The sequence below is a fragment of the Thunnus albacares genome, chromosome 11 (assembly GCF_914725855.1).
Source record: "Thunnus albacares chromosome 11, fThuAlb1.1, whole genome shotgun sequence".
In the NCBI taxonomy this organism is placed as follows: domain Eukaryota; kingdom Metazoa; phylum Chordata; class Actinopteri; order Scombriformes; family Scombridae; genus Thunnus; species Thunnus albacares.
Window position 1 is genome coordinate 22,689,262 of NC_058116.1, and position 27,924 is coordinate 22,717,185.

Genomic DNA, 27,924 nt, shown 5'->3' on the forward strand with positions numbered 1-27,924 from the left:
TAAACGCATGATCTCCTTCCAGGCTTACGCCTGGCGGAGATAATGAAATGCTTCTGGGGGGAAATGTTCATTATGATAATCATGTTAATCTGAGCCACTGCCAGTTTGTGTGGAATAATGAATTCCTAACAGAAAATAACTGAGAACCTATCAGCAGGGGAAGCTCCTTGCACTTTTGTGTTCAGGGATTCATCATCTCCCTTGGAAAACATCTGCAAAAGGATTTTATTTTCTTAATTTATGCTTAAAGTTGATGATCAAAGTAGCATCTTGATGCCTGACCTGAAGCAATACCAAAGTAGACTTCCCATAATGGCTTTATAACAGTATCTCTTTTGTAGCAAATCCCACAATTAGTTAATGTGAGCATTGCATTTTTCAACACCAACCTCATTATTATTCTTACATAAATCTCTAATCTAATCACGAGCATGCTGAGAGTGCAAAATCATTTTGGTGAATCTGAACCTAAGCCAACAGTTGATGTTGATCACTGAAAAAATATGAATGCATCGGCTGTGGTGGCACCTTAAACCCTCAGAGTACAGTAAATATTGATTTTGCCTTGTCACACACATACAATGCGCATACTTGGTGCTCTGTGGCTCAGGTTCTCGACAGTAGGCCTAAACCAGCAACAACCCCTCGTTTCACACTTTGCCTTCCATGTCAGAACAAATTCACTTGGATTTTGTGATTTGTGTGTAGGTACTAGAGTATAAAATATTTCCCCTACTTTCACAACACTGTAGAGAAAAAAAAAAGTTAAGATAAGTTTTGCCTTGAGTTGAGAGTTGCATATACATCAATCAAACTCCTTATTACACATCAGCAATCAATGTATGACAAATGTTATCTGAGTAACAAGTAGCCACAGCAGTGTTGACTTTCACAAAATTCATAGATGAGCAGTTCAAAACAACAAACCATGACAGAGATGATGCTGCCAAAAGTGGTGCTGTAATGTTGTTAACATTATAATCTCTGGGCTCATAAGCTGTGTCACTGGTGTGGAAGAATAAATATAGAGTCTAAAAAGCATCAATAATTCAGTTATTCTGCTTGTGTGCCTGTATATGTGTGTATTTGTTTGTGTGTTTGAGGAAGATTAAGCATCAAGAAGTCATCCCAATTCCCTTAGTTAAAAATAATGGATATGTATTAATGGTAGATATGATCGACAAAAGCAACCACAATGTTCTTCATTCATTATTAATATTTTTTTCTTTTAATGATATGTTATTTACCCCTTTAACCTTTATTATGTATAATATGAGAGCCAGAGAGAGGAAGGAGACAGTCTGCTGTCTGTCAGCAAAAAAAACCCACATTTTAATTGTTTAATTAATGTAATTTCTCATCAGTCACTTGTGAGGCTGTGAATCACTGTGTATCAGGTACAAACTATAGTTGGATGTGAGATGTATTACATCATTCCCATTTTTCCTAAAACTTTTGAGCTAATAAATAATTTCTACATTTCCAATAAATACAGACACAAATTATTAAATCTGCTGCCAGTAGAAATGGTTCATGTGCATTCAGTATCTGAGCAGTGAAGTGCATTTATAAAATGTGGTTATTATTTATACTGTGATTATAGTAGAAATACAGAATGCATGTTTTTAATAAGATGTGTGGATGTCAAACTGGAAGGAAAGGAAACATACAGACAGAAAAAACACTGCTGTGTTGGTAGTGGTAACTGTGTGCCCTTATTATGATTTGGCTAGCACATTATGTAAAGGCACTCCAAATCATAACAAAGTGTTCTACAGACTACAGAGCTGTCACAGCTGACAGACAGCTGATCCAGCTGTGCCGCCGTGATCAGAAATGGGCATCGCTTTAGACTACAGTTCACAGGAAACTACATCTCATTTCTTCTTTCCTCGCATCTTTTCCTTGCGTCTCTCCTTGCATCTGTAGTGGGAGGGATTAAGATGCAAGGAAAAGACGTAAGTGAGGGAAATGTGGATGCAATTAAGGCAGTTAGGGTGTACTCAGAAAATGGTGAACTCTTAGCCTTTGCATGTTGTCTGTCTGTGAAGTCATTATTGTTGCCATGCTTAAAGCTTGAGGATGTTTGGATAATAAGATGTCTCAGCTCTGTGATGTTGTAGCTTGCCTTGAATAACTGATGGAAAGGGATAATATATTTCCAACTATCATGTAACAGAGCTGCTGACGAGCCATTTTCTCCATATCTCATCTTGATTTGGGTACACAGATCTGTGTTAATGTCTCAAAGGCAAGCAATCCTTGCACAAATTCTGAATGTCTGGTGGTGCTCTACAGTACTTATCTTGCTTCTTGTCATGAACAACGTGCATCATCTGAAGTATGTGGCAAAGACTTCCAACAGCTCCATGGCAAATGCGTGCAGATAGGGAGTAATGGGGTAAACAGGAGCAGAGTGTAGTATGCATTACAGCCACATTTTACCAACTGTAAATTACATCTCTTCCCAGCATGTTCTGCTTTTAAAAGGCACAGTGGTCTTAACATGAAAGGCTCTTTGAAAGAATAATTTTCCTGTGTGACATTTACATCCTTGGCATTTGGAATAATGTAGTCAGCCAAGAGAGCTTATTTTGCTGTATTTGTCTGACCCCAGACAGAGAGGAAATATATTCTATATGGGCAGTGAAAGAAACAAACTTACTGTATGACCACAAGATTAAATGTTTAATTTTTATTACAATTAGAGAAAGATGGATGCCATTGGATGCCAATGATAGCATATACCTCTTGCCTCTTTTATCAACATCAACAGGACAGTAAGCAATCATTTGACTCCAAACAAATCACATGGAGGTACTGAGAAGCAGCCAATGGCACAGTATGAACTGGATGACTCCCTGGTGGGAAAATGCCTTTGCATGTTTGCTGATGCACATGCCCAGCATTTGGTGATGCTCTGCCAGACCTGCACTGCAGCCATCTTCAGTTCTTCAGTTTTTGGGTGGCTTTACACATTCAGTCTGGTCTTGAGCACATGAAACACATGCTGACTTAGACTGAGGCCATACTGACTTAGACAATCAAGATGTTCCACTGTTTGATTCTAAAATAAAATTCCTTGGTTGCCTTGTCTGTATGTTAAGGATAATTGTTTTTGCAATAGTTATTGTCCTACACTGTTCTCTCCACTTGCTGGCAGTGTTGGGCAAATTACTTGAAAAATGTACACAATTATTCATTATTAATCACTTAAAAGTGAAAAGTGACTTACATTATTTGACTAATTACTGAACAGCAGTAGCTAATTACTATCAGAGGGGAACCGTCAGGGCCCTCTAGGTCCTCAAAGAGGGCCTAAGATATTCTAAAAAATAATATTTAAGAAGCCCCTTTTGTCTTCCTATTAGATTTTTGTTGCCTCAGCAGTTGCTGGGAAGAAAATGCTATGTAGCTCTGTGATCGATGGTCTGGCTATAAGTTTACAGAGGGCTGAGCAATAGTAATTCAATGAGCGACTAATTTTAAAATGACAGTAAAATTGACCAATCATATCTTCCCTCTAAATGGATGAGCTTTGTTATCGCTAACTTTATGACAAGATCTGCCTGCTGTGGGGGACACAAATCACAAGCTAGAGGGAAAAAAAATCTAATAAACTAGCTAGCTAGCCTGTTGGTTCACTTCACAGTTTAAGCTGCAAGTAACACTGCTGCTAGTGAGGAGGATATCGTTTCAAATGTATTATCCATGCCATTTTCAAGGTTAATGAAAAGTTGGAGTTAATCTGCAAAGAAAGACCTATGCTAGAACAAAAGCTTTTGAAAGGCATTTCAACTTCAGCAATTACAGGCAATATCCCTGGATGACAGGATCAACCAAGAAGCAAAAGCTTTACTGCTGGGACTGCTTGCTGTTTGGTGCAGAGAATGGGTCCTGGGTCAAAGATGATTTTCTGATTTAGGAAGTTTATCTAAGTCAGCCCACCTCCATCAGAATGCTTCAAGTCATCTAAAAGCTACTATTCACCTTAAAACATTTGGTGGCACCAGGATAAAGCTCCAGCTGGATGAGCAACAACTCATTGCTCATTATGAGATGGTTGGGATGAACGGGGATATTTTGAAACATCTCATTAACTGTGTGGAGTTAGGTAAGCAGGAGTTGCCATTCCAAGGTCACGATGAAGGAGCAGGCTTGGCAAACAAGGAGGATTACCTGGAGTTGCTGGATTTATGACAGTGACCTGCACACTCACCTCACTACATCAACAGTATACAGTTGCACATCACTGATGATTCAGAGTGACCTGATCAGCGCTGTTGCTAGTGTAATAACAGATAGCATGAAGGAGGAGCTGAGGAATGTAGCTGTTGAATGAGTCAGGTTGAATGAAACAACAGACATTGTAGTCCAGATGTCATATGTGCTTTGCTATGTCATTGAAGATGGGATGAAAGAGCATTTTTTCAAGTATGATGATGTGACAGAGGACAGACGAGCACACGGCTGCTGGAGTTCTTGTGGGGTTGTGGCTGTGTTGACAAAGTGGTCGCTCAGCATAATTGACAACCTCCTAACCCAGAATGCCAACCATTTTAGTGACCAAAAAAAGCTGACGTTCCTGGCCCTTCTGGATTCACAACAGTTCAGGCTTTACAGTAATCATTTTCCTAATGCTGCCTTTTCAAGTTTGATGGAGAGTTATGGTGCATATTTTGACCAGTCCTGACTCTATATCGAACTCACCGTCATGTACTACATGTCTGACTTGGAAGGTAAAAACTGAAAGAAAGCATGGCACAAGTGGACACTCTCACATGCCTCATCCTGACAATTTGTGTCCATTGCCTCTGTGGAGTGGTCATTCTCTGCACTGAAACACATAAAAACCTACTCAAAGAACACAACTGGGCAGCCCAAAATAAAATTGCTGATGAAATTAAAAGCAAAGGATCAGTTGCATGACCCTGCCATCAACCACGTCATCCAAAAGGATAAGAGAATGGATTTCGTTCTCAAGTAATGCAATCATCAAAAGGTAAGTTATTTAAAATATAATAGGCTGCCATGCCAACTGATTTTATTCTGGCCACAGCTACCACTGTTTTGTATATGTTAAGGTTTATTTGAAAACGGTCATTATGCAGAATTGCCGGTCAATCGGTAAATTTACCAACTCAGTGGTCATTATGCACATTTACCGTGTGGCTGTGGCTCAAGAGGTAGAGCAGGTCGTCCACTAATCGGAAGATCAGTGGTTCGATTCCTGGCTCCTCCACTCTGCATGTCGAAGTGTCCTTGGGCAAGATACTCAACCCCATATTGCTCCTGCTGTGCCATCAGTGTGTGAATGTGTGTGAATGGTTAGTTCTCTCTGAAGGACAGGTTGGGACATTGCATGGTAGCCCCTGTAGCCATTCAGCGAATGAATGTGTGTGTGAATGGGTGAATGTGGCTTGTAGTGTAAAAAGCACTTTGAGTGGTCGGAAGACTAGAAAGGCGCTATACAAGTACTGTCCATTTACCGTAAATGCACATAATGACCAACAAAGTTTCATGTAATTCTGTGTGTATGCTCTATCATGACAGCGTGCACACAGTCAAGCCACCATTAGCAACAGATACTTCAGAACCATGGACAATGACCAGCAACACTGTGTCCCTGTACCGAGAGTGAACAGTGACACTGTTCATGGTTCTGAAGTGTTTGTCGCTAATAGTTGCTTGGCTGTGTGTGCTGTCATGATGTGTAGACTAACATGAAATTTTGTTGGTTTTGTGTTGTAGAAGGGGTGGCCGTCATGCATTTTGATCTGTATTCAACACAGTTCGAAATAGAAAACAAACATTGTGGTTTAAGCAGTGAGCCTACAGTTTGGCTGTTTGCTGACCATCAACAGCTAGCTTAGCCCAGGTGACTTCAAGTAGCAGCCAGTAGCTAGCCAGTGCTAATTAACACAGTTTATTGATAAAACAATTTTGGAGTTACAGGAAGGTGCATTCCTCTTCTTTTGGCAGATTTTAGCCACATTTGCCTATCTCAAGCCACCAAGCTAGCATGACCTAGATCAGTCTCTCCATTGAATGCAGAGACAAAATTAATCTAAATCCTCTCATTCAAAATCTAGGAAATCAGCCAATTTCCAAAATGTATTGTGATTACTGACTTTAACATTTTAATCTATACACTACTCAGTACTGAAAAAAGTATTACTATATAGCTTTAAGTACATTCTCACATACACATACAGTCTCACATCATTGATTTTTTGATATATATATACTGTAGGTTATTCTATTAACACTGAATAAATTACCTGTCAATCTTTCTGTCCTGATGTCAAAACCTTACATTTCCCCCCCTGTTGCATTAACTATTTAAATTATTTGCTATTGCATAATACATGGTATCACTCAAAATCTACCACCTCAGAAATGCAAATCAATATAATTTGCAACATGTTATATACTGTGTGCATTAACTGAATGCATAAGTAATTATAAAAGTAATGTGTACAGAGCTTATTGGACCCTCTGACATCTAATTTCCTGTGTGCAATAGCTTAGTATTTGCTGTAAATTATGCAGAGTATTCAATCAAATCTATTTGAAAGGCAGCGTAACTGTCGCCAATGTGCAGTGGAATGAAGCCAGGTGTTGGCATCCATGACATTCCTTCTCTACTGTATAATAAAGAATGAATACATCACTTCACAGAGAAGAATGAGCAGCCTTGGGACAATGTACTGTGGTAAAGCTGTACTATGAAACGCCATCCACAAAACTGCAAAAAGGCCAATCCATCATTATTTGGAAAACAACATAATTGGTCAATAGAGATACTTTTGTGACCAACCATTATGCAAATGTTTCAATCTAATTGTTCTGGGGCCAGCTTCAAATGAATAATACATACAGTATATTGTAGTCAGAAAGGCTAAAACTAATATTCACTGAGAGGAATGATCTCATTAAGAGTATAATATACAGTGTTGCATTTAATGCTGGCATCCTTTCATTATAGACATAAATACACAATTGCTATGATGTCATCTAACTTAATATCATTAGTACAATGAGATTCTGATGAATAGGTTCGCCTGAACACATTTTCATCATGTCATCATGTTATAATAGTAAATTCACACAGTCATTACACTGCCAATTCAGAATCCACACACCATATTTGGTGTTGATGGCTCTTTAACACTTTGGATACTAAATGTTCAACAGGCACATAACATACAGACCCTGACTTGATATGATATGATAGGATTGATATGATTTTGCCTTAGAACCCCCTTGCAGGAAGATTTGTAGTGATGGTTAAAGGATAGGTCTCGCTTTGTGTTAAAATCCTCTGCTGCGGCTCAGCAAGGAAACACGCAAGCGCAAAGAAGGGATTTTGTACTAAAAAGACTGTAACTTTGCAAGACAGCCATTTTACTTGTTACGAACACATTGCATAAGCCTAATATTAGCTTGCACATCTAGCACACATGGAGCAACATTAGCATTCATAACCATAACCTAACCCTCCTGAGGGAAATATCTGGCTCTTTAGCTGCTTAATGCTCCACTATGTTCACCAGCTAGTTGCTAACTTTGTCTGTCATTTAGTGCTAAAACACTGCATGCAGCTGTGGGGAACCATATAGCCCGGTCATCATTCTCTGTGGGTCTGTCACTGTGATCCCTTCTACCCAATAATAATATGATAAAGTAATTTCTATGCCTTAACCTAGCCCTGAATGTAACCACCAACAGCAGCGCCAAGTCAGAAAATTCTTTATTGTAGAAAAATGTTTTGTGATTTTTCTGGCAAAAAGTTTCTGGACATTCCACTGTGGAAGACGATAGGTTTTACACCCACTTACATTAAATTGTTCCTAAAAATTGGTATGTCACTGTGCCATTTAGTTTCCCCTTCAGTTTCCTTATCTTTGAACACATTGCCAAGCATATAATAAATGTGTGATTAGCGGTCCAAAACGAGAAGGGCAGGACGTGTCTGATAAGCCAGAGAAAAGAATGTCTGAAAACCTGAAGGGTAAAATCTTTTTGGTTTTCTAAGACAAACCAAGGAAGAACCATACAATATCTTTTTTTCTAACCATCTTGTTAAAGGACACAGCATAAAAGATAAGTAATACAACTCAATATTAGGTACTCCTGAGCCCCCTGACTTTTTATCTTGTTGCAGTATTGTATTTTTTATTCTTGGTTTCTGACCATTCCAATAAAAACCTCAAACCTTGTCCTTTTACCTTACTCCAAAAAACCTTTATTGAAGGTAGGTGAAGCATACTAATGTAAAAATGTACTCGTAGGAAAGTATTAATTATCACAATACATTGCTAGCTATGCATGATGTTGACTTTGTACATTGATCTAGATCTTTTATTCTTATTTTAAATAGCTTTCTATAGATTTTGGTGATAGTGTCATTTCTGGAAGAATATTATTGGGTCATATTCTAAGGCAATGACAAATAATACACAATGACAAGAGTAAATAGGCTATCTTTATACTTTTCTAATAGTATTCATTCTGTAATATTTTTTGATTAATCAAAGTGGTAATATACAGGCTGTGTTTTTTTAATTATCATGATCATAATTATCTTTTTAGACTTACGATTTGGCCACGTCTTCAATCAAAGCAGGAAAGGGAGCAATTCAGAATGTGGTTTGAATTGTGAGGACATTATAACCTAACCATATGTCTTTCAAATAAAATTGACGAGCTCTTATATGCCTTGGCCTTGGATTACTCCATTAAATTATAATAGTTTTAGTGAACTTTAACATTATTTATATTTCGCACTATGCAATGGGTTTTCAGGCCCCAAATTGATGTCCTGGCCTATAGAGTAAATCAATTGATCATAAGCGAGTAAATAAGTCATTTTTTTGGCTGGAAGGCATCTTTAATGAGGACCATGGTTAGAGTATAATACACACAGTGAGTGGGAGGGCATGCATTTTTCTCTAAATATCCTCTGGCACTAACCCAAGTCCCTTGAAATAATCATTGGACTATGACCACTATTTACAGAGTAGCCATAAGAGAAGGCATTAGCTCATTCCTTTCACTATCTATTAGGCTAGCCATTATTCATGATTAATAAATAAATAAATAAAGGCCAGTGTCACTGATTCATGCTCATTGAGAATCAAGTCCGAGCTATGAGATGAACAGCACTCATCATAGTGATCTTACGGGCTATTATTCTCATTGGGTGTCATGGTAAGTATGTGTCACTATGTTTGCTCTGAATTAAAGCTCATAACGATGTGATTCTTTGTTCTCTGCTGCAGCAGCAGGGAGATAATGTAGACTTAAGTACTTCAGTGTCACACTGGCTTCATGACAGCAAGCATGTCAAGTTTATAAAATATGCTCTTTCCATTGGTTCTTCAGGTGACAAGCTGAGGCGCTGTCCTTTACAATACTCGTACTAGGAGGGAATACAAAAAGGAAAGTGTGTCAGTGCAGCTTAACTGTTGAGATGGGGGCTGTGAGAGCAAAGACAAAGCAGTAATGTGCTCCTCCCAGTGCATCACTACTGACACGGATGAGACATGGTGCGGGTACAAAATTGTCACCAGGCAACGAAATTCATTCTCACATTAATGGTTTCTCCTAGAGTTAGACAAATGCTCAAACATATGAAAACATGTTAAATTGCAGAAACAGGGGCAACGCAGCAAGCAGGGGAGTGAATGTGAGCAAATTATATTTTAAGGGCAAACAGGTGACTTCTCTTTGATAAAACTATCACATTTTGACAGAAGAGACTGTCTTAATCATGCAGACTTAAAAGCACACACTGCTTTCACAGGAATGAATGTTTCCAAGCACACAAACATACAAATACACACACACATACACACACACACACAATATTTGTTGTGTCTGTTCCCCGCCTACTGACACTACTGGTAAAACAGATGGCACAAGCCAGAGGAAGTGTACATAAGTTATGTTCCAAATGTCGACAGGGAGAGGGAGAGAAATAGCAAATTAAAAAGTCTTATTTCAAAGCCTGCTGCAAAAAAACAGCAGATTACGATGTCTAAGATACACGTGGCAGGTTAAATACACTGATAGCAAAGGACAATGTGCTGCATTTGATCTCAAATCAAATGAAGGTGTCAGGTGCTGGGAGCTGAGAAACCAGACATGATATCAAATTTACATAACCTGTGGGCTTTCTAATATCTTGGGCAGATCATACAGATTTAATGGGTTCATATAGACATTCATAGAGTCTGGATCTTTCAGTGCATAATTCTCATAATATGCAGAGGTGATACGGGCATGGAAACTGGCTTCATTTGTAGTAATGACAAGTTTGTGGGGGTTTTTTGTTACGTTTTTTGATGAGTCAACAAAAGGGTTATACCTCAGTAGGGAAGGAGAGATGGAGAGGAAGGAAAATAAACGTTACATAATGCAAAAGGCCCTGTCCTTCAGCTCAATAACAAGGTGCTACGCTACATTACCCCCTAAACCTCCATCCTACTGGCGCCAATTCTCTTGGGAACTAGATACATTTGTGATGCCTTTATTTCAATATGGGACTTGCCAGATAAAATACCCTGCAGGATGTTGATCGGCAGCTTGAAATACACTGACTACAGTTATTGTAGCTTCACCACAGACAGGACCAAATATTTTGCACTTCTAAGCTGCATTTCCACAGGGGCTTTGCCAGCTACTTCCAGATTTTACATAGCAATATAAGTTTAACATCTAAGAAATGTACCTGTTGATCAGAATCAAGTTTATTGGTCAAATATAGTCATATGGTTCCATCTTATTGTCAGAGGATTTCACTGTACAGTGCTAAAACAACATACAAACCCCCCAAAACATAAAGGTGTTACAGGCAAAATAGTCCTGAATGATATGAACTAAAATCTCAATCAAAATTAACTGTCACATTTACTTCAGTGATGTCAGCTGCAGCTTTGATGATTACTATAAACTGCGTGATTACGGTATGATACCTCCTTTGTCATGTTGCCAACCCAACTACCAAAAAAAAGGACTCCGCTGTTTTTCATATGTTCTCTGCTACATAATGAACTTTTCTGTATTTGGACATCACTCCTGGAGTTGGGGGTGTTCCCCAGCGATAAAGCTGAGCTACTGACACATGCAAAGTGCTCCCAAGAGACTCTCCATAACCTGTTGTTCCTCTTCTCCTTTCCACAAAGTTAGGTTGTAAAAAATAGGCAATAAATGAAAAGTGCAAAGCAATAATTGCCTTTGAAGTTCTTCCCTACACGTTACACACTGTGCTGTCTCTGTGTTATGGGTATATAAATAGGTAAAGGACTGTCTGCAATTAGGTGAGGAATAAAAGCTTAGCTCAGTAGTCAGCGCAGTTGTCTATGATCTGGGAGACTCCAGTTCAAGACCCAGTGTGGGGACCTCCTTCATAAGGTAGTTTATTCATGAACACTTTAATTTTCTAAAATTAAAAGCGTAATAAAAACAAAAACAGGATTTTTAAGCCTCTTTCTACTTTTATTCGAATACAAATACAAATAATTTTGCTGCCTCAACAAATACAGATACAAATACAAATACTGGGCCCTCTGTAATAAATAAAGCAAGGGAAGTACATTTAAAAAAGGCCCTGGAGGGCGGGAGTGGATGAACCCAATAAAGCAAACACTACTGCAAAGAGGCAGGGATCATTTCATTGGTCAACACTACACCTCGCCTTCTATTGGTTGGGGAATTTGACAGGGTTTTTGCACAAAAAATCCGAGAGCAGAGCAGAAATCTGAGAGCAGATGTTTCATGAGCGTACAGAAGCAGCCTGAGTGCAAGGGTTGAAGCCGGAGCAGGAAATCTGTGCAAGCAACAATATATCTGAGTGCACGCATACAGTTTGAGCAGAAGCAGAGGAAATCTAAGCACAAGCAGGAGCTATTTGAGTGTGAGGGAAGGGTTTAAGGGAAAGCATTACAAAATCTGAACGTGAAATCAATAAATCATGCTCTCAAATTGAAAGACCACGCTCTTGAATAAAGATAGGAAAAAAGTCCCATATAAACGCTCCAGAGTGGAAATCGACCAAATCTTGAATAAAATGTAATCCTGGCACTAATGTTATAAAGATACATGTAGTATGGATCAAGTTTCAAGACAAAAAAGTAGAGAGTAATACTGTTAAACATTTGAGCAGAAAAACTAAAACTGAATACATGAAGACAACATGCTTACAAACTACACTCATGACATGACAGACAAGTAGATACATAAAAGATGCAAAGATGCCATTAGTATTTACGTGGCATGATCTGTACAAGATGTCAGTTACTAAAATATACTCAGTAACATAACTCACTGCATCCCTGTGTTACATCATGGAAGAGTTTTCCTTTCTGTTATTACTGTTTTTCTTATCATACTGCTTGTTTCCAAGGTCTCTGTAGGATACCAATGAGCTCAGTAAAAAAGAATCTTTGGACTTTAGAGGAAGGCATGGGGAGACATGCCCTCCCCTGTCGACAAAGGGGAATAAGAAGAAGAACCCCAGAGAGAGCTGTCTTTGAACAGTTCTCCTCCCCCGTGCCTTGAGGACACTGAGATCAACATTAGTGTTGATTGGGTCGAGCCAAGCCACAGCCTTGAAACACAGCTTCTGTGACCATGTTTTTGAAGTCAGCCGCTGACCCCTTTTATTGTCTTTTCCTCTGGGAGTGACAATTCAATCAGAGGATTCAGTGGTCTACATGTCCACCAGATTCACAAAGCTCCTCATGGCAGCACTACTGAGACAAGGCAAAAGTCCATGAAATCCTTTCCTGAAGGATTTATGAAGGATTTAAGTTCTAAGACACTGTTTGTGATCGTATAGCATAAATACAGAGGGAGAGCTGCATGCTGACAACCATTAGCACTGATAGTTTTAATAAAATTAAAGTAGAAAATAAATTTACAGAAAGTGAATTATGACTGTCCCACTTTATGTCAAATGCACAGCAAAACAGCATATCTGTATGCCCACAGAATGCCTTGACATTTAGACTTCCTCGTATGATGCAACTAAAAATGTGATTATTCTACTCTAGGTATCTTTCATCTTTTACTGTCACCACACAGATGCTGTGTTGCCCCCATAACACAGCAAAGGTTTGACTCTTTATTGCACGGATAGTGCTTGCTTGAACTAATTGGAGAATTGCCATTTTGCTGGGTTATCTTCAGCCGTTCCTGAAGGCAGGCTGTTTTTTCCGACTCCCTGAATACCTGTCATCAGCTGTCCAGTCCCAAGAGGCCAGTGGCTGAGCGGATAAAACGGTGCCGCCTTCCAGTCTCTAGGTATTGCAATCCACGGCCACTTTCCCTTCCCTCCTCCCTACATACCCTGAAGATGCAGTGAGTACATCTCCCCGACCAAGGCAGAGTGGGGAGAAGAGAGGCCATCAGTGGCACCAACATTTTTATATTTTCTAGACAGGTGTGTAATGTATTACCTTGCCTTTTTCTTAAGATAATATGTCAGGGTTTTCCCTGCTTATCTAACTCAAAGGTGGGGCCGTCTTTGTATTACTGGCCGCCACCTTTGTTGAAAATTCTGGCATAGATGTTGACGGAATGAAAAGGGCGGAACTGAACTGCGAGGGCAGTGCAGCACCTGGACAGTCTACAGCAAGCTCATGCTAGAGTTATCTTGTAATTCATCTTCAAAAATGGCAGCGGTTGCGAGCATGTTTTGATTTAATGACTCAATAATTACCTTTGTGAGACAGACGTGAAGTATATTGTGAACTATCTAGGCCATCACTCAGACACTAACGTTAGCGGAGCGGAGCAGCAAACACTAGCAGTAACAAACGAGACTGGCTGACTAACACACACTGCAGCATAAACAACTCAAACCACCTCTGAGATGAAGAAAATAACTCAGTGCTCAGTCTGTTTCACGTCAAAAACCCTGCAGCCGCTCAGCATCTTGAACAGCGATGACTTTCCCCGGAGCTAACAGTGCAACAGAGAGGCTGCTCTCCATAGCTGGAGACATGACGTTAATAACAACACAGAGGAGCACTCCACCTCCCCCTCAGTTTGTTATTCTCATACAGACAGGAGACTGTACAATGCGTTCAAATTAATTCATTCATTAATTAATGTAGTTCACTTTTTAAAATATAAAAAGGCTGAAAGAAGAATTGGTTTTGAATCAAAAATCGATTCTGAATCTAATCAGCACCCAAGTATCATGATAGTATCGAATCGGGAGATAAGCATATCATCCCAGGCCTACAAAATAAACACTGTCATTTGTCACAATTTTCATTTTTCATCTTTTTGTTCCGTTTTTGTATAAAATTTAAATCTTTTTTCAATTATGTGCATGACACTCTAAAGGTGCGCGCACAAACTGTGTACGCCGCACCACGCACGTTCTCCAGCCTTTGCCACCTTTGTCTCAAAAAAATCCAGGGGAAACCCTGTAAATTCCTCTGTACGATACATTTACCAAAATACTCACAGTTAAATGAACGCACTGATGGCTTCACACCATATTGAATATCTTGTGCTTTTTTTTGTAATCCTTTCTGGCTTTCCTTTTTTTTTCACAGGTTATGGCAGCCCTTGCTATCATTTAAGCAGGCAGGATACATTCCAATCCTGTCTTCTGCAGGGCAAAGCTGATCTAATTCCCTTTTCTATCAATACATAATCCATGATAATGAGCTGTGCCGAATTCCTTAGATGAATATGCAAGGTCTTCGTTCTTCAGGCATTGTAAATAAAATGGAGCCAACATTAATCGAAGTGATAATTAATTGCCTTCTGGAGATTATACGACTTGGCCCACAGCAACCATGTAGAGGTTATATTATATCTATTATATTAAAACATCTTTCACAAAGGAAAAGCGGAAGACTATAGGTGACAGGGAAGCCAGAGATCAGAGAAGATATCAAAAATCTGATGGGAATGGGAACAGTTAACAGGACCGCCGAGTTGTTTTATTTTATTTTATGAATATATTCATGTTTTGCTAAACCTACAGAGAGCCAATCTGAGGTGTAAAAGAGCAAATGCTCCTCCAAACACAAAAATCTTCCGGCACACAAGCATGTGGGATAACTACAACAAGGCAGTTTACAAGAGTAGCACAAGATCATCATAGCTGAGCTGATACTGTAGCAACCAGCAAACCCTACAGCAACTTACTTTATCTTTCGACAAAGCTTTCAAGGGAAAATACACAACAGTTATTGGACAATATCTACTTTTGCTTTTTTCTGGACTATCCATCCCTCCATCTGTTTTCAAAACCTCCTGACTGCAATATAGGGTCACAGGGCTCGGGGTTATGTTGCCTTATCTTAGAACTCACTGAGGCCTGAAAAACACCCTCAACAAGCCACCAGTCTATTGCATTAGAGAACATGCAAGCAGCTGTGAACAGCCGGTGACTGTAATTATATAATTTTGACATAAGCAGTGAGACCTCCATCTCTTTCTACAACAAGCATTCCCAACCACAGCCTACTTGATATATGACCTCTTGCACACTAGGGCATTAATAATTATTACACACAGTGGTCAATTTATGCACAGATGTCACTGCCAAAACTATAAAGCCCTAATTATACCCAATAACTCATACTGATGAGAAGCCTAGACTGAATTTTAATAATTTGATTTTCTTGATTTTTTTTTTTTTTTTTGTGTGTGTGTGGTTTAGAAAGCCTAATTCAACTCATAATAACATAGAATTGCTGCTCTTTTTATCCATTAAAGGAAATCTATAACCCAGAGGTGTGTAAATAATAATACCAGAGAGCATGCATGCCACAACCAAGTCTGATGTGAAGGACTAATGAAGGTTTACATGACTGCAGCTGAATCTGACGAGTAGATTCTTCACAACATAATACAACACATCCAGTAATACCACATTCCTGACATTCTTCTAAAATTATTAGCTATGTTTGTGCTGTCCTTCCCTTGAGAGTAAGTGCAGTGGTAGTCAAATTGTGCCCTGTTGGATAAATAGCTGATCTCTAGAATGTGCACTACACCATTAGCAACATGCACTTAGCAGTAAAAAAGCTTGAAATGCTAGTTCAGGGAAGTGTTAGACTTTTTACAGGTATGAATCAGTTTCCTGCAGTCAGCTTGGCATTATAGCATATGCATAGTGTCTGTCTGGCACTGAGAGTTAATTACATTAATGCATGCAAAAAGAGAATAAGTGGCTTAATCATCTAGTGCAAACTATTATAGTTGTATTGATTAGTCTATTAATTGATTATTTTCCAACTATTAAATTCATCAGCAACTATTTTTATAATTAATTCATCATTTTGAGTAATATTTTAAGAAAAATGTCCAAATTCTCTGTTTTCAGCTTTTAAAATGTAAATATTTTCTGGTTTCTTTGGTCTTCTGCGATTGTAAACTGAATATCTTTGGGTTATGGACTGTTGGTCGTGACCAAATGAGACATTTGAGGACGTCATCTTGGGATTATAAAAACAGTGACCAATATTTTTCACTACTTTCTGGCATTTTATAGACCAAACTATTAATTTATTAATTGAGAAAATAATCATCAGATTAAACAATAATGAAAATAATTGTGAGTTGCAGCCCTATACCGCATCATGCCATTGCCTGTATTGATAAAACAGACATTAAAGCGATGTTAAACAAAGTGCTGAATTGCATTTTGCAATCTTCAAAACAATGTGCAGTTTCCATAATGGTCATGGTTTTAAAAAAAAAATCAATAGGGGCTTGCTTGACATGGTAAAGTGATATTTCATGATAAAACTCTTAAACACATATGCACATGTAGGCTTGAGAGATGGCAAATATAAGTTCATGCCAACATGGAGAGCAGCAGCTGTGGTCAACCTAAATTTATGCCGGTCACTGTGTACTACAATGCTGACAAACTGGAAAATATATATTTTCATACCACTCCTGCAGCATAGTCCTCTTCTTTGCTGTCCACCTGGATGCCATGTCCAGACACTCATAATTTCACTAAGACATTGTTAAATACCCTGCTTCTGTTTGTAGACTACTTCTAAGGCATGCAACTACAAACAAGATGTGAGGGAGCTTCATGTCTTCAAAATGACCACAGCAGCTGTTTTCTGTGATGGAGGAAACCACAGACTTCTAACACCTTTCAAGCTTACAGGGGGAGTGTTTGATCCTAAAAAGAATACCTTTTGGGTGGAATATCACTTAATGCATGTTAACACATGGCCTACATAAAAGTGTTGTGGCACCTCATTTGTTTTACATTAGTGAGGAATGGATGGAATGAGTGACTTACACATTTCGTCAGTTTCATCTGATGCATCGGGGCAGTCGGGTTCACCATCACAGAGCCAGGCCTCAGGGACGCAGGTTTCCTGGTCGTGACAGTGAAACTCCCCTACGTCACACAAGATGGTTTCTGGATGTAACGAGGAAGGGGTGGAGAAGGAGACAGAAGAGATGCAGCATGAGGTGATGGAAGTGAACAAGTGGATCACATGTTTCACCAGAAAACATGAGCTCATGAGCATGAGTGCGAGTGGAGAGGAAGTGGCTTACACTTGGGCTTTCTTTACAAGTACATACAGTAAATGGATCTTGTGAAGAGGCATTGATGTAAGCAAATTATCATTATATCATCATCAATGGAAGTATAAAGCTGAATGGAACAGGGATAAAGCCAAGGTTTTTCAAGAAGCTGCAGCTCCTTATATCTGCTAATGTGTTGGCAAAAATGTGCAATGGCTGATAATCAATAGAGTATGTCCTTTTGTCAGAAGTATATTTCTCAGAACAGGAGGCCATGCATTTTCTCTCCAGAAGATTAAAATGCTACCAAAAGAAGCAGGCACAGACGTTGCCCGGGCATTGTGATTTTGACAGCTACTCTCCTTTAACAAAGACATGATGTCCTTTGCGCCTTGGCAAACTATTAAAAAGCAGTTTGGCAAGTTTGTTCTTATCTTTTCGCCTCCCTGGTGCTGTGCTTTCATTTCATGGTGGGATGGGGGGGGGAGTTCAGTGAAAGCACAGTCAACTAAAAAGTCATCATAGCCTTTCAATATAGCAAGCATCCGTCAAAGTGTTGACATGTTTCCTGCCAGTTGCTGTCAGAGACTCAACTCGATCATACTGCAGAATGACACAAGCTTTTGCTAAAGATTTGACACCACAATGTGACCTGCCGCAGCTTCTCCTCGGTGCTGAGCAAAAACGGTAATTTGTTTCTAAGCTTAACCCACAGACAATCAGACAGATTGTTCTCTTTCTGTCTCCATCTTTTTTTCCCAGTGTGTTCCTAACCCATTAGTGGTGGGAGTGGAGCAAGTGGGAGATCAGGTCTGCAGCGTTTGAACAGTGGGAGTGATAATTCAACGCACTGCTGCTCCCTGCCCAGGCACCCTCCAGCAAATTCACTACCCGGGGACAAATCTGAAAAGGTCAAACATCTCATCCATTCTACCTCTTCTATTCCCACTGATGCAATATATCTGAAATCTTACCATTTAAATCAAGGTCTCTTTTGAAATATTCAAAGCCTTTTTTTTTTACATTTTAAAAGAGGACATTCTTCAAATTGCACACTGAAGCTATCAAACCTTAAAACGGGAGAAAAATGCATGTCATGCTGAGCAGGAAAAAAGGCATCTCAAGATAACCTATTGCATGAGTAATCAGTTCATGATCATTATTTTGCCTCTAAACAGTGGAATAGCACCAACATATCTTGCCAGATATTTCTCAAAACACTGCTAACTTTATAATAACACCCAGCATTTTCATGCTAAGCCAAGATACTTGGCTTCAGTCAAACATGCTTCTTTTAATCATCACCAAGCAACACAATATTGTGATCTTCAGCAAATATGCTGTCAACCTTGATGCATAGTGATTATCACTGTGTTAAATATTGAACAGCACTGGCCTTTAATAATGACGGGTTGTGCATGTTTTGACTGTTTAGTGGTAAAATGCACTTAGGATCACAAATTACTGTGACATTAATTAACAGCCCAGAACTAATTATTTCACATTTAATTTTATGTCAGAAACAAGTAGTCCAGTCTAAACACTGGCACTTTTTAAATACACCTGTACTACTTACAGCAGAATTAATGAACTGTATATGAGCTAAGTATGTTGACATTTCCACTCAGTACATAGCAAGGCATCAGTAAATACATTCTGGGCTTGAGGATAGAATAGGCATGTTCAGTTTGCTGAAGACTCTAAAGGGATGTCTCCTTTAAAGCTGAATTGATTACCATTGAAAAGCAGAGGATTGGAGACAGAAGGGCCACTTCCTCAGCCAGTGATGGAAGCCATGAAAGGAACTGCCCCTGGACCTTGGAGCAGCCCAGTTACCTATTGATGTTCTACCTCCTTTCATCTTCACCTTGAAAGCTGAGGGGCCAAATATGAGTCAACTAAATGACCTCTTATGTCAATTCATCTTTCCTCTCTCCACACAGCATCACCTTGACATCACCCGGGGGGTGGGGGTTATAGTGCCACTCTGTTGTTCTTTTGTTCCTCTTCCAAAAACCACTGCATTTGCATAGGAAAGATATATAAAGGTGCGGTATTACACAGTATTATGTGTTTTGCTGGTAATTCTATCTAAACAACAAACAAGAGTCGACGGCAGGAATAGCAAACAAACAAAACAAAAAAGGTAGCAGACACCTTGAGTGAGTGAAGAAAGCCAAACTGGTCCCATTAACATAACAGTGGGAAACACACAGTGGCACTCAGCCGGGCATATTATCACGAGCTTCATTTCTGTCACCCAACAGCCACCACTGGCACAATATTGTGGCTCATTAAAGCCATTGAGCCTTTGAAATGTGCCAGATTTTCAGAGGAACAAAGAGTTATTTGGAGGCAGGAAGACAGTGAAGACGGCTTGCGAACCCTCTGAAGGAAAACCAGCCAGCACGCCTTGCAGCAGCATATATTTTGATCAAGTTTTGTTGCTTGAGATGAGGTATGAATTTCAGAGTGTTGACCCAATTACTCAACAAATCTAGTGTACTGCAACATGAACACTTAGATAGCACAACAAATCTCTTGATCCTGCATTTTGCAATATCATCCATTTTCCTATGTGCTCAGTCCTATTAAACTCTTTATTACATGAGAGCTTAGGTCTTCATTTATCTTTCTAAACAATATTTTATTCCAGTGAGGTAAGCTACAAACCACTAAGGCATTACAATCCCCTGAATTGCATCAGACACACAGTTCACAATATGGTACACTGGATAAGTCGTAAGCCACAGGCCTATTCAAACACAGCCTGTGTTATAAAAGAAACAGTGCTGCACACAGCTCAAAGTGGTGAATTACACATCAGCTATGTTGCACAGCTGAAAAAAAGCAGATCTGAGAATACTCCTCAGTCAGGTCTATCTTACAGTTGCAGGTTGAGAAGAAAGAAGCTATTTGCAGCACATGGAAATTGCTCAGCTCTACATTGAAAGCTGAGTGTGAGCTTGACAGAGCAGTGATAGTCCATTAGATATATATTGCATTCAGGTCAGAGGTCACCCAACAACTGGAGTGTAGGAAAAGATAAAACATGACGATGTGCAGGCATATATGTACATATACACTTACTTACACTTATACATGCACAAAAATATGTGTCTTAAAGTTAAACTGAAATTACATTTAGTGATCCCTTTTTGCTGTCAAAATAATGAGTGTTTTTTTAATTGTCAATAGCTTTTTTATCATTAAAAGGAAGAAAAAAAAGATCTTTGGGGAAATGTCAGAAATACTCTTTTTCCTCTCAGTGGCTGGAGGACGGTGTCAGTGTCTGTCAGTGTTTGTGTTTGACTGACAGCAGCTGGCAGGCTGAGCCCCTGCAGGGGAACTAGAGACAAACTTGTGCTGTAGCTTACAAGACTTCAAGTAACTCTTATTTTTATTATCCATCAAGCTGATGATTATTTTCTTGATTCATAGATTATTTGTTTGGTCAATGAAACATCAGAAACATCTTTCATAGTGTCCTGGATTCCACGTTGTCATCAAATGTCTTAAAAAATGACACAATCAATTATCAGGATAGTTTTCGATTAATTTTCTGTTGATCGACTAATTGATTAATCAACTAGCTCAATTTACAAGCCATGGAGAGACAGTGTTTTTTTAGCATTGGTACTGAAGAGTAAGGACCACATCAGTATCTAAACCAAAGTAGCATTAGCAGGTAAGTTTATCTGCTGTTTAGTGTGCTCCAGCTGAACAGCTAATTAGCTATCTAGCCTGCAACTGATGAAGGGCAAGACTTGTTCTTTTCTTCTTTTTTTATATTTATATTTCTATACTAATTTGAACAACAAATACATAACCCCGCTTGAATGTTTCTAATCGACACAATGAGGAAAGCTGCAAAATGTTCACTGACGTTCTATTTAATTATTTTTTCCCACAATATCTGCTCTTGCAATACAATATCCACTGATAGAAACTAAATAATTTTGAATGTTTATGTTAAAGTACTCAAAGTATTTGGTTAAGGTTACATAAAAATCTTGGTCTAAATATTGAAGAAGAAGAAATGTGTTTTCTTTACTGCTATTTAATCAAAACCACAATCATTTCCTAACCACCGCCCCATCACAGTCCTCTGTTTTGCATGCCAACCCTCAACCCTGACTGCCTCCAAGTGACTTGCATGTGGTGAGGAAGTGTTGCTTGTGAACATAACGCAGGCTGCAATTAAGTTTCTGAATAAAATGTACCTGGCAAAACAAATTGCTAGTATATAAATCTTATTTCTAGGAGACAGGGTTACCACCTACACAAAGACCAAAAGTCGAGTGCGACAAGTTCACCTTCTTAGGTATTTGAGAAATGTTTTAAATGACTGTATGAAATAGATGTAGACAGGATGGGTGGAAAGAAAGTGGGTCCTCCAAAAAAGTAAATCAAAACACTTCATAACAAAATAACTCCTGGAAAGCACTGATGTCAGACTGATGATATATAATAGTCTGAGTATATGAGGGTGAAGTATCCCTCTCAAAGATACATTTACATTGTGTAAAATAAATCAAACTTACAGGTTAAGATACAGCACATGTAAATGTTTCACAAGTTATTGAGGACAAGTGCACAGGGGTACACTAATTCACACACACAAATACACACATCAAACCCACCCAATCCATGTACATGCACATGGATTAGTGATTTTTTTCACTCTCACACTGTAAGAGCAGACTTAGCGTCCTGGCCAGCTGCAGGTCATATGCATTATGGATGAGCATAGGGCTATGAGCCAAACTAAGCAGGTTATTAAGTATAACAACAGTATAATGCGGTCTCTCCTTTAATCTTCATATCTTTAATCTGCCAAAAGATGCAATGTAGTGCGATGCATCTCAATGATGCCTCACACCTGCATAATGAATCTTTATTACAAGCGTAGTTCTGGAAGTGACATACGCCATGTGGTATTTAGACTTAAATGCCATCCACGTCAAGTCTGATCAGAATATGAAGACTGGAGAGAGTACCGTGACTCTGCTCACTGATGAACGATTTGAGAATGTCACGCCACCACTGGACGCATGCCCACAGTTATATGTGTACACTAGCTCTGCAGCACTCCAGCATCTCTTCCCACTACATCTTGCAAAAAAAAAGATGTAGGAATTAAGGAATTCTTCGAAATCACTAAGCCAAATCAAGATAGAGAGCTGTGTTACAAGAAGGGAGAAAGAAAATAATGATGTACTACGAGAAAAAAGTAATTGTGCTTGGGTAAAACTGGCTCCGGGAAAAGCCAGCTCGTACCCGAGGCCATCCCTCATGGCAACGCTACACAACTCTGCATTCTAGCCATGAAATGGGTAAGAAATCAATGCTGTAAGGCTTTTGGGCCTTCATTAGATACTGCCTGACCTTCTCCACAGAGCGAGGTCACTTTTATTTTCTCTACAACAGCAGGGGCATGTCAACAAATTATTAAAAGGGAGCATCATATGAAAACTTTCAGAAGACAATGGTAGAATGGCCCCCTGCTCCTTGGCATAAATCTCTGTACCAGTGAATAATGAATGATTCATAAGACTGATCTTAACACTCGAGCTGCCAACATTCCAACCCCCTAGACCAACTGGGGGGGTCCTTTTCACCACCACCACAATAGTTTAGCAATCACAAAGATGTCGTTTCTTGAAGCAGTTAAATTTTTAATTTTCATCTTTTTTAAAAAAAATAATAAGTAAGAATTGACAAAATAACTATTTAAAATTCAGTTTATTAATTTTACAGTTTCATTTCAATTTCAATTTCAATTTCACTACAGATCGAAAAGATCAAATACATTTTAAAATTCATCAGTAAACTGTGGGCTGAAACAATCAAACAACAAAATAATTAACTAATTTAAATAATTTAATTATTGTAGAGGTACAACATTAAGTAAAAATAAAAAACAAATTTTGGATAATAACGTGTTGTTTTAGTTACGCTACTATAATTGCTTCATTTAATTACAGATTGAAAAGTTCAAATACATTTTATAAGTCATCAATAAACTGTAGGCTACAACAAACAAACATCAAAATACTTAATAAGTATAATAATTTACACATTTAAATAATTTAATCATTGTAGAAGAAGAAATGGAATTGTGGATTATAATGTGTTGTTTTATACTGGGAATAAAGACACAAAGCACTTTCTCTCTCACTGCTTTGGCATCACTCTTCATCTGTTCACCCATGGATCATACATGTTTGCAGTAGTACTAAATTATCTGTGTGCATGAAAATAATTGCTCATAAGTAGGGTTGGGAGATATGACAATATATACATTGAGACGAAATAAACCTGAGCTGAACATGGTTCAATTTCCATTCTCACTTGTCATTGCAACAACAACAAACGGCAAACTTGAACACCAATATGCAAGTCAAAGCTGCTACAGCAACTACACAGTCAAGAACACTTAAGTCATGCAGGAGGAGGAGATGATGAGGGAATGTATCTGGAAAATTCCCAGATAAGCTCTTGGTATATGCAGCAATAGACTTACAGGCATTTTTTTACCAAGTCAAAGAATTGTGCCATACACACCCTTTCAACAAGATACAGTACACACACACACACACACACACACACACACATACGCACAGTACTCACAATGGACACACACACACTGTAGACTTACACGGTGTGCTGTCCACACACTGCACATAAGCACATCTTGCACATTTTCATTGTTTTGTTTTTTGCACACTTGCATTTTAAACCACAATTCTTCCTCTATCAAATGTAGCTCTAGCTTGTGATATGGAAGCCTGCTTATCAAAAGATGTCTTAACAAGGGCGCAGCATTATACAGCGGTTTCTATGAGGGTTAAAAATGAACCCTCAGTGGCTTGAGGTATAAATTATCATATTTTTTTCTCTTTTTATCCCACACCCCCATAATTCACTAGATGATTAATAAATCCATTTTAGGAAAAATCATGAACTGAGAGATGTAGGAGTTTTATTTAACAGAGTTGCATGTATTTGAAAATGCCACAGGATTAAAAATGACCCCTTGGCAGTTCTAGTGTTAAACAGTGTGCTGTTTATTGCCCTTTTACTCCACATGCAAGGCAATGTGTGTCAGCACACTGCATTCACAGAGAAACTATATTACAAGGATTATATGAAGGTTTTATTAATGACTGCAGTGAAAGATTTCGGTGAAGAAAAAAAATGTTCCTGTTAAAAATGGTTTGTTGATAGTGTGAAGTCAGGACCAAACCATGTAATCTAAAGCTAAATTACCAGCGAGGGATCATGGGAGTTGTTGTCTTCACCATTGCCGATGAAAATCGATCTGACATGACTCAGACAGAAGAAGAACTTCTTGTGTTGTTTGGTTTACCCGTACATTTGCGCTTTATGAGAACAGCTTTGGCGACAAAACTTACAGCAAACAGCAATAAATAATCATGCTCCATCACAAGTGAGCAATACAAACAATAGTAAACAATAGAGTGGCTAGCTAGCTGAAACGGACCATTATCTTGATTAAAATTATGGATTTCTCTGGGTTTGAACATTGTTGGAAGCATTTGGGATAATGTAAGTGCACAACACGACAAAATATGTATATAACATAGGTCTAGTTGTTTTCAGACATTTTAATGTGGAAAAGTTACATATTATGTCTTTAAGCCTTGAACCACTTAAATTGTTTGCTTTTTTAACAACTGGAATTTTCGTAGTAGTTGTCATCATAATGATGATGTTCATAATATTAATATTTTACTTGCATAACTCCACATCAAATGCACTCTGTCCAATAAACACATATATTGTCAGCTTCAGTGTATGTGAAGAGATGCTGTGCTGATCAAAGCACATCTCTTCATCACAGAAACACTTACGCATCGGTTACACATATTAAAATAGCAACATTTCAGTTATGACTGTTCTTGATAATTATTTCACATCACTCAAAATCACCTTGTTTGCCCTGCTGGCTGCTGCTATTCACCCTCTTCTGAGAAAACAACATGTGACTACCTGTGACTGACAGCTTTTTACTTGATTTGCTGGTTAGATAGATAGGTATTTTATTATTCCCATGCAACAGTGTTGGTGATAACTGTTTGGTACAGCTCGGTAACTCACTTCCAGTGCAAAAGAAAGAGCAAAAGAAGCAGACAGGCATGATAAACCATTACAACAACACACACAAGAAGGAAACACATGAATATGAGAGTATGTACGGTGAATATATATATGTGCAGTTCAGTTCCCCAGCATATCAAGTAGCCCAACAGACAGAAAGTACAATGAATGATGTACCAGTGCCCCAAGTCCAGTCTGAGTTCAGTCCAGTGCATACATATGGAGAGCCGTTTCATTCAAAACCCTACCCAAACCGTGCACCACCTATCCAGTCGACAGCGCCGTCGACTGGACGGCAGCGCCACCCAGCTGACAGCACGCAACGTCTAATTCGACGGTGGCGCCACCCAGCTGACAGCGCACGATGTCCAATTCGACGGCGGCGCCACCCAGCTGACCACGCTGATTAGACAGACATTCAATCGTCTCTCTTAAATCAGAAGTAAGAAGAAACTTTGGAAATAAGTGAAGATCTAAGGCGGGGGAAATTTGTATTATGTAATTATATAATTTGTTGTACCATGATGGTACCATGATGGTACAACTGACCAACAGACTGGAGGGCCCACATTAATATTAATAATACAAATGGACATTGCGCGCTGTCAGCTGGGTGGCGCCGCCATCGAATTGGACATCGCGTGCTATCAGCTGGATGACGCCACCATCATCTCATCTCTAATCATATCTCACTTGTGAATGCAGCTGACTGTACTAGGAACCTATAAACGGGACAGATTTTTAGTATCTCGGGCTGTCAATATCAAGATTTTGTGTTATGTTTACTACCTGTGAAGACACACTTCTAAAGTTTGCGATGTCAGCTGAGATATCAGAGCCTAAAAAAATCCACATATCCTCCGGAAAATCCTGGTGATTGACATGAACACTTTTTTTCTGGCTGGAAATGTGTTTGCAGTAAGTCCAATAAAGGTAACCTCAGACCACTTGAATAGTCAACTTACCAGTCAACACATTAGGGACAGTGGGCAGCGAAGATTCAGACAGGATAAAGGGGAGAGAGAGATGGGTATAACATGCAACAAAGGTCTCTGGCTCGATTTGAACCAGGGACATTGCAGTTCTGTGGCAAGCGTAGCAACCATTTAGCTACTACAGCACACCTAAAATATGCATATTTAAAAGTTAAGCTGTCAATCATTTTTTGTGTGCATTGGACAGAGGATGAAAACCTTCTTCATGAGATTAGTAAACAAATTGGTTGTGTTTGTCATGTTTACCAAATTAACTGCTCTCTGGTGCTTTGTCAAAGGAAGTGAGAGGAAGGATCTCTAACACTGGTGTCCATGCCAAGTGGCAACTACCATGGCTTGAGGCTGAAGCCAGTGTGGAAGTACCTTAAAGTGAAATGCCATCGATGGGCGCTACATGCTGGTTCCAGTTGGCTCCCATTCAAAAAGTATCAACTTCTCTCTAGAAATACTAAGTCAACATTTTTTTTCAACAAGTCATTATGGTCTAAATCACTAAATTCAGGCCCTCGAATAATTGGTGGTAGCCATTTTGGAAATAATTGCGCTGTTAATAAGTATTGAAGACTTATCTGCCATGTGGCATTGAATGACAGCTGTGATTGACAGTTCGCTGGCCAGTATTCGATTAAGCTAGCATTCACTTTGGTCTGAGATAGCGGGGTGTGTTTCCAGAGCGTGAAAGGCAACACCCTGCATATAGAAGGTCCCGGCTCCATACATAAAAAAACATAAATGGCAACTCTTGGCGTGACATCAAACCTTGCTATATCCACCTTTATATACAGCCTATGGTCCATGCTAGCACTTGGCTGCAGTGCTAAATCCCCGCTGTTTAAGCAAGGAATATCATACCAGGTGTCTCTGAGCACATACCAGGTAGCTCTAAGCACACTGCCAGCACACTAAATTAATGGTCCCAAATACTTATTATTATTTAGCTTTGCTACCACTTTCCACACTATACATTTGTATCAGGTATATTCCACATGGGACCAAAAAGGGGGCTACTTCATCTGATTTTTCACAGGTGTGGGGGCCAAATAGAACCCAAATATTAATTATAGTTACAGTTATAATATATATTTACCATTAATCCCACATATTTAGATAAGAAAATGATAGACACCAAATATAAATCAGCCCTAAAGAAAGCAATACAAAAACAAACAAATTCCATCTTACTTTAAAAGTGTAAATGTAAACAAGAAAATAAGTTTCAAATCCCACAAGTCAATGGTTTATACATGGGTAATAAAATGTACTTAATAGAAAACAG

At 38.9% G+C, this 27,924-nt stretch overlaps 1 protein-coding gene across 1 annotated transcript in view; it reads right to left on the reverse strand.

Annotated features, from left to right (window-relative positions):
• The window catches only part of lrp1bb (low density lipoprotein receptor-related protein 1Bb), a 201,102-nt gene extending 183,571 nt beyond the window's left edge, over positions 1–17,531 (reverse strand). Inside the window, exon 1 of the mRNA XM_044366489.1 lies at positions 17,297–17,531. Coding sequence (XP_044222424.1) covers positions 17,297–17,531 — 235 coding nt within the window. The remainder of the gene's footprint in view (positions 1–17,296) is intronic.
• Between the last annotated feature and the right edge of the window lie 10,393 nt (positions 17,532–27,924).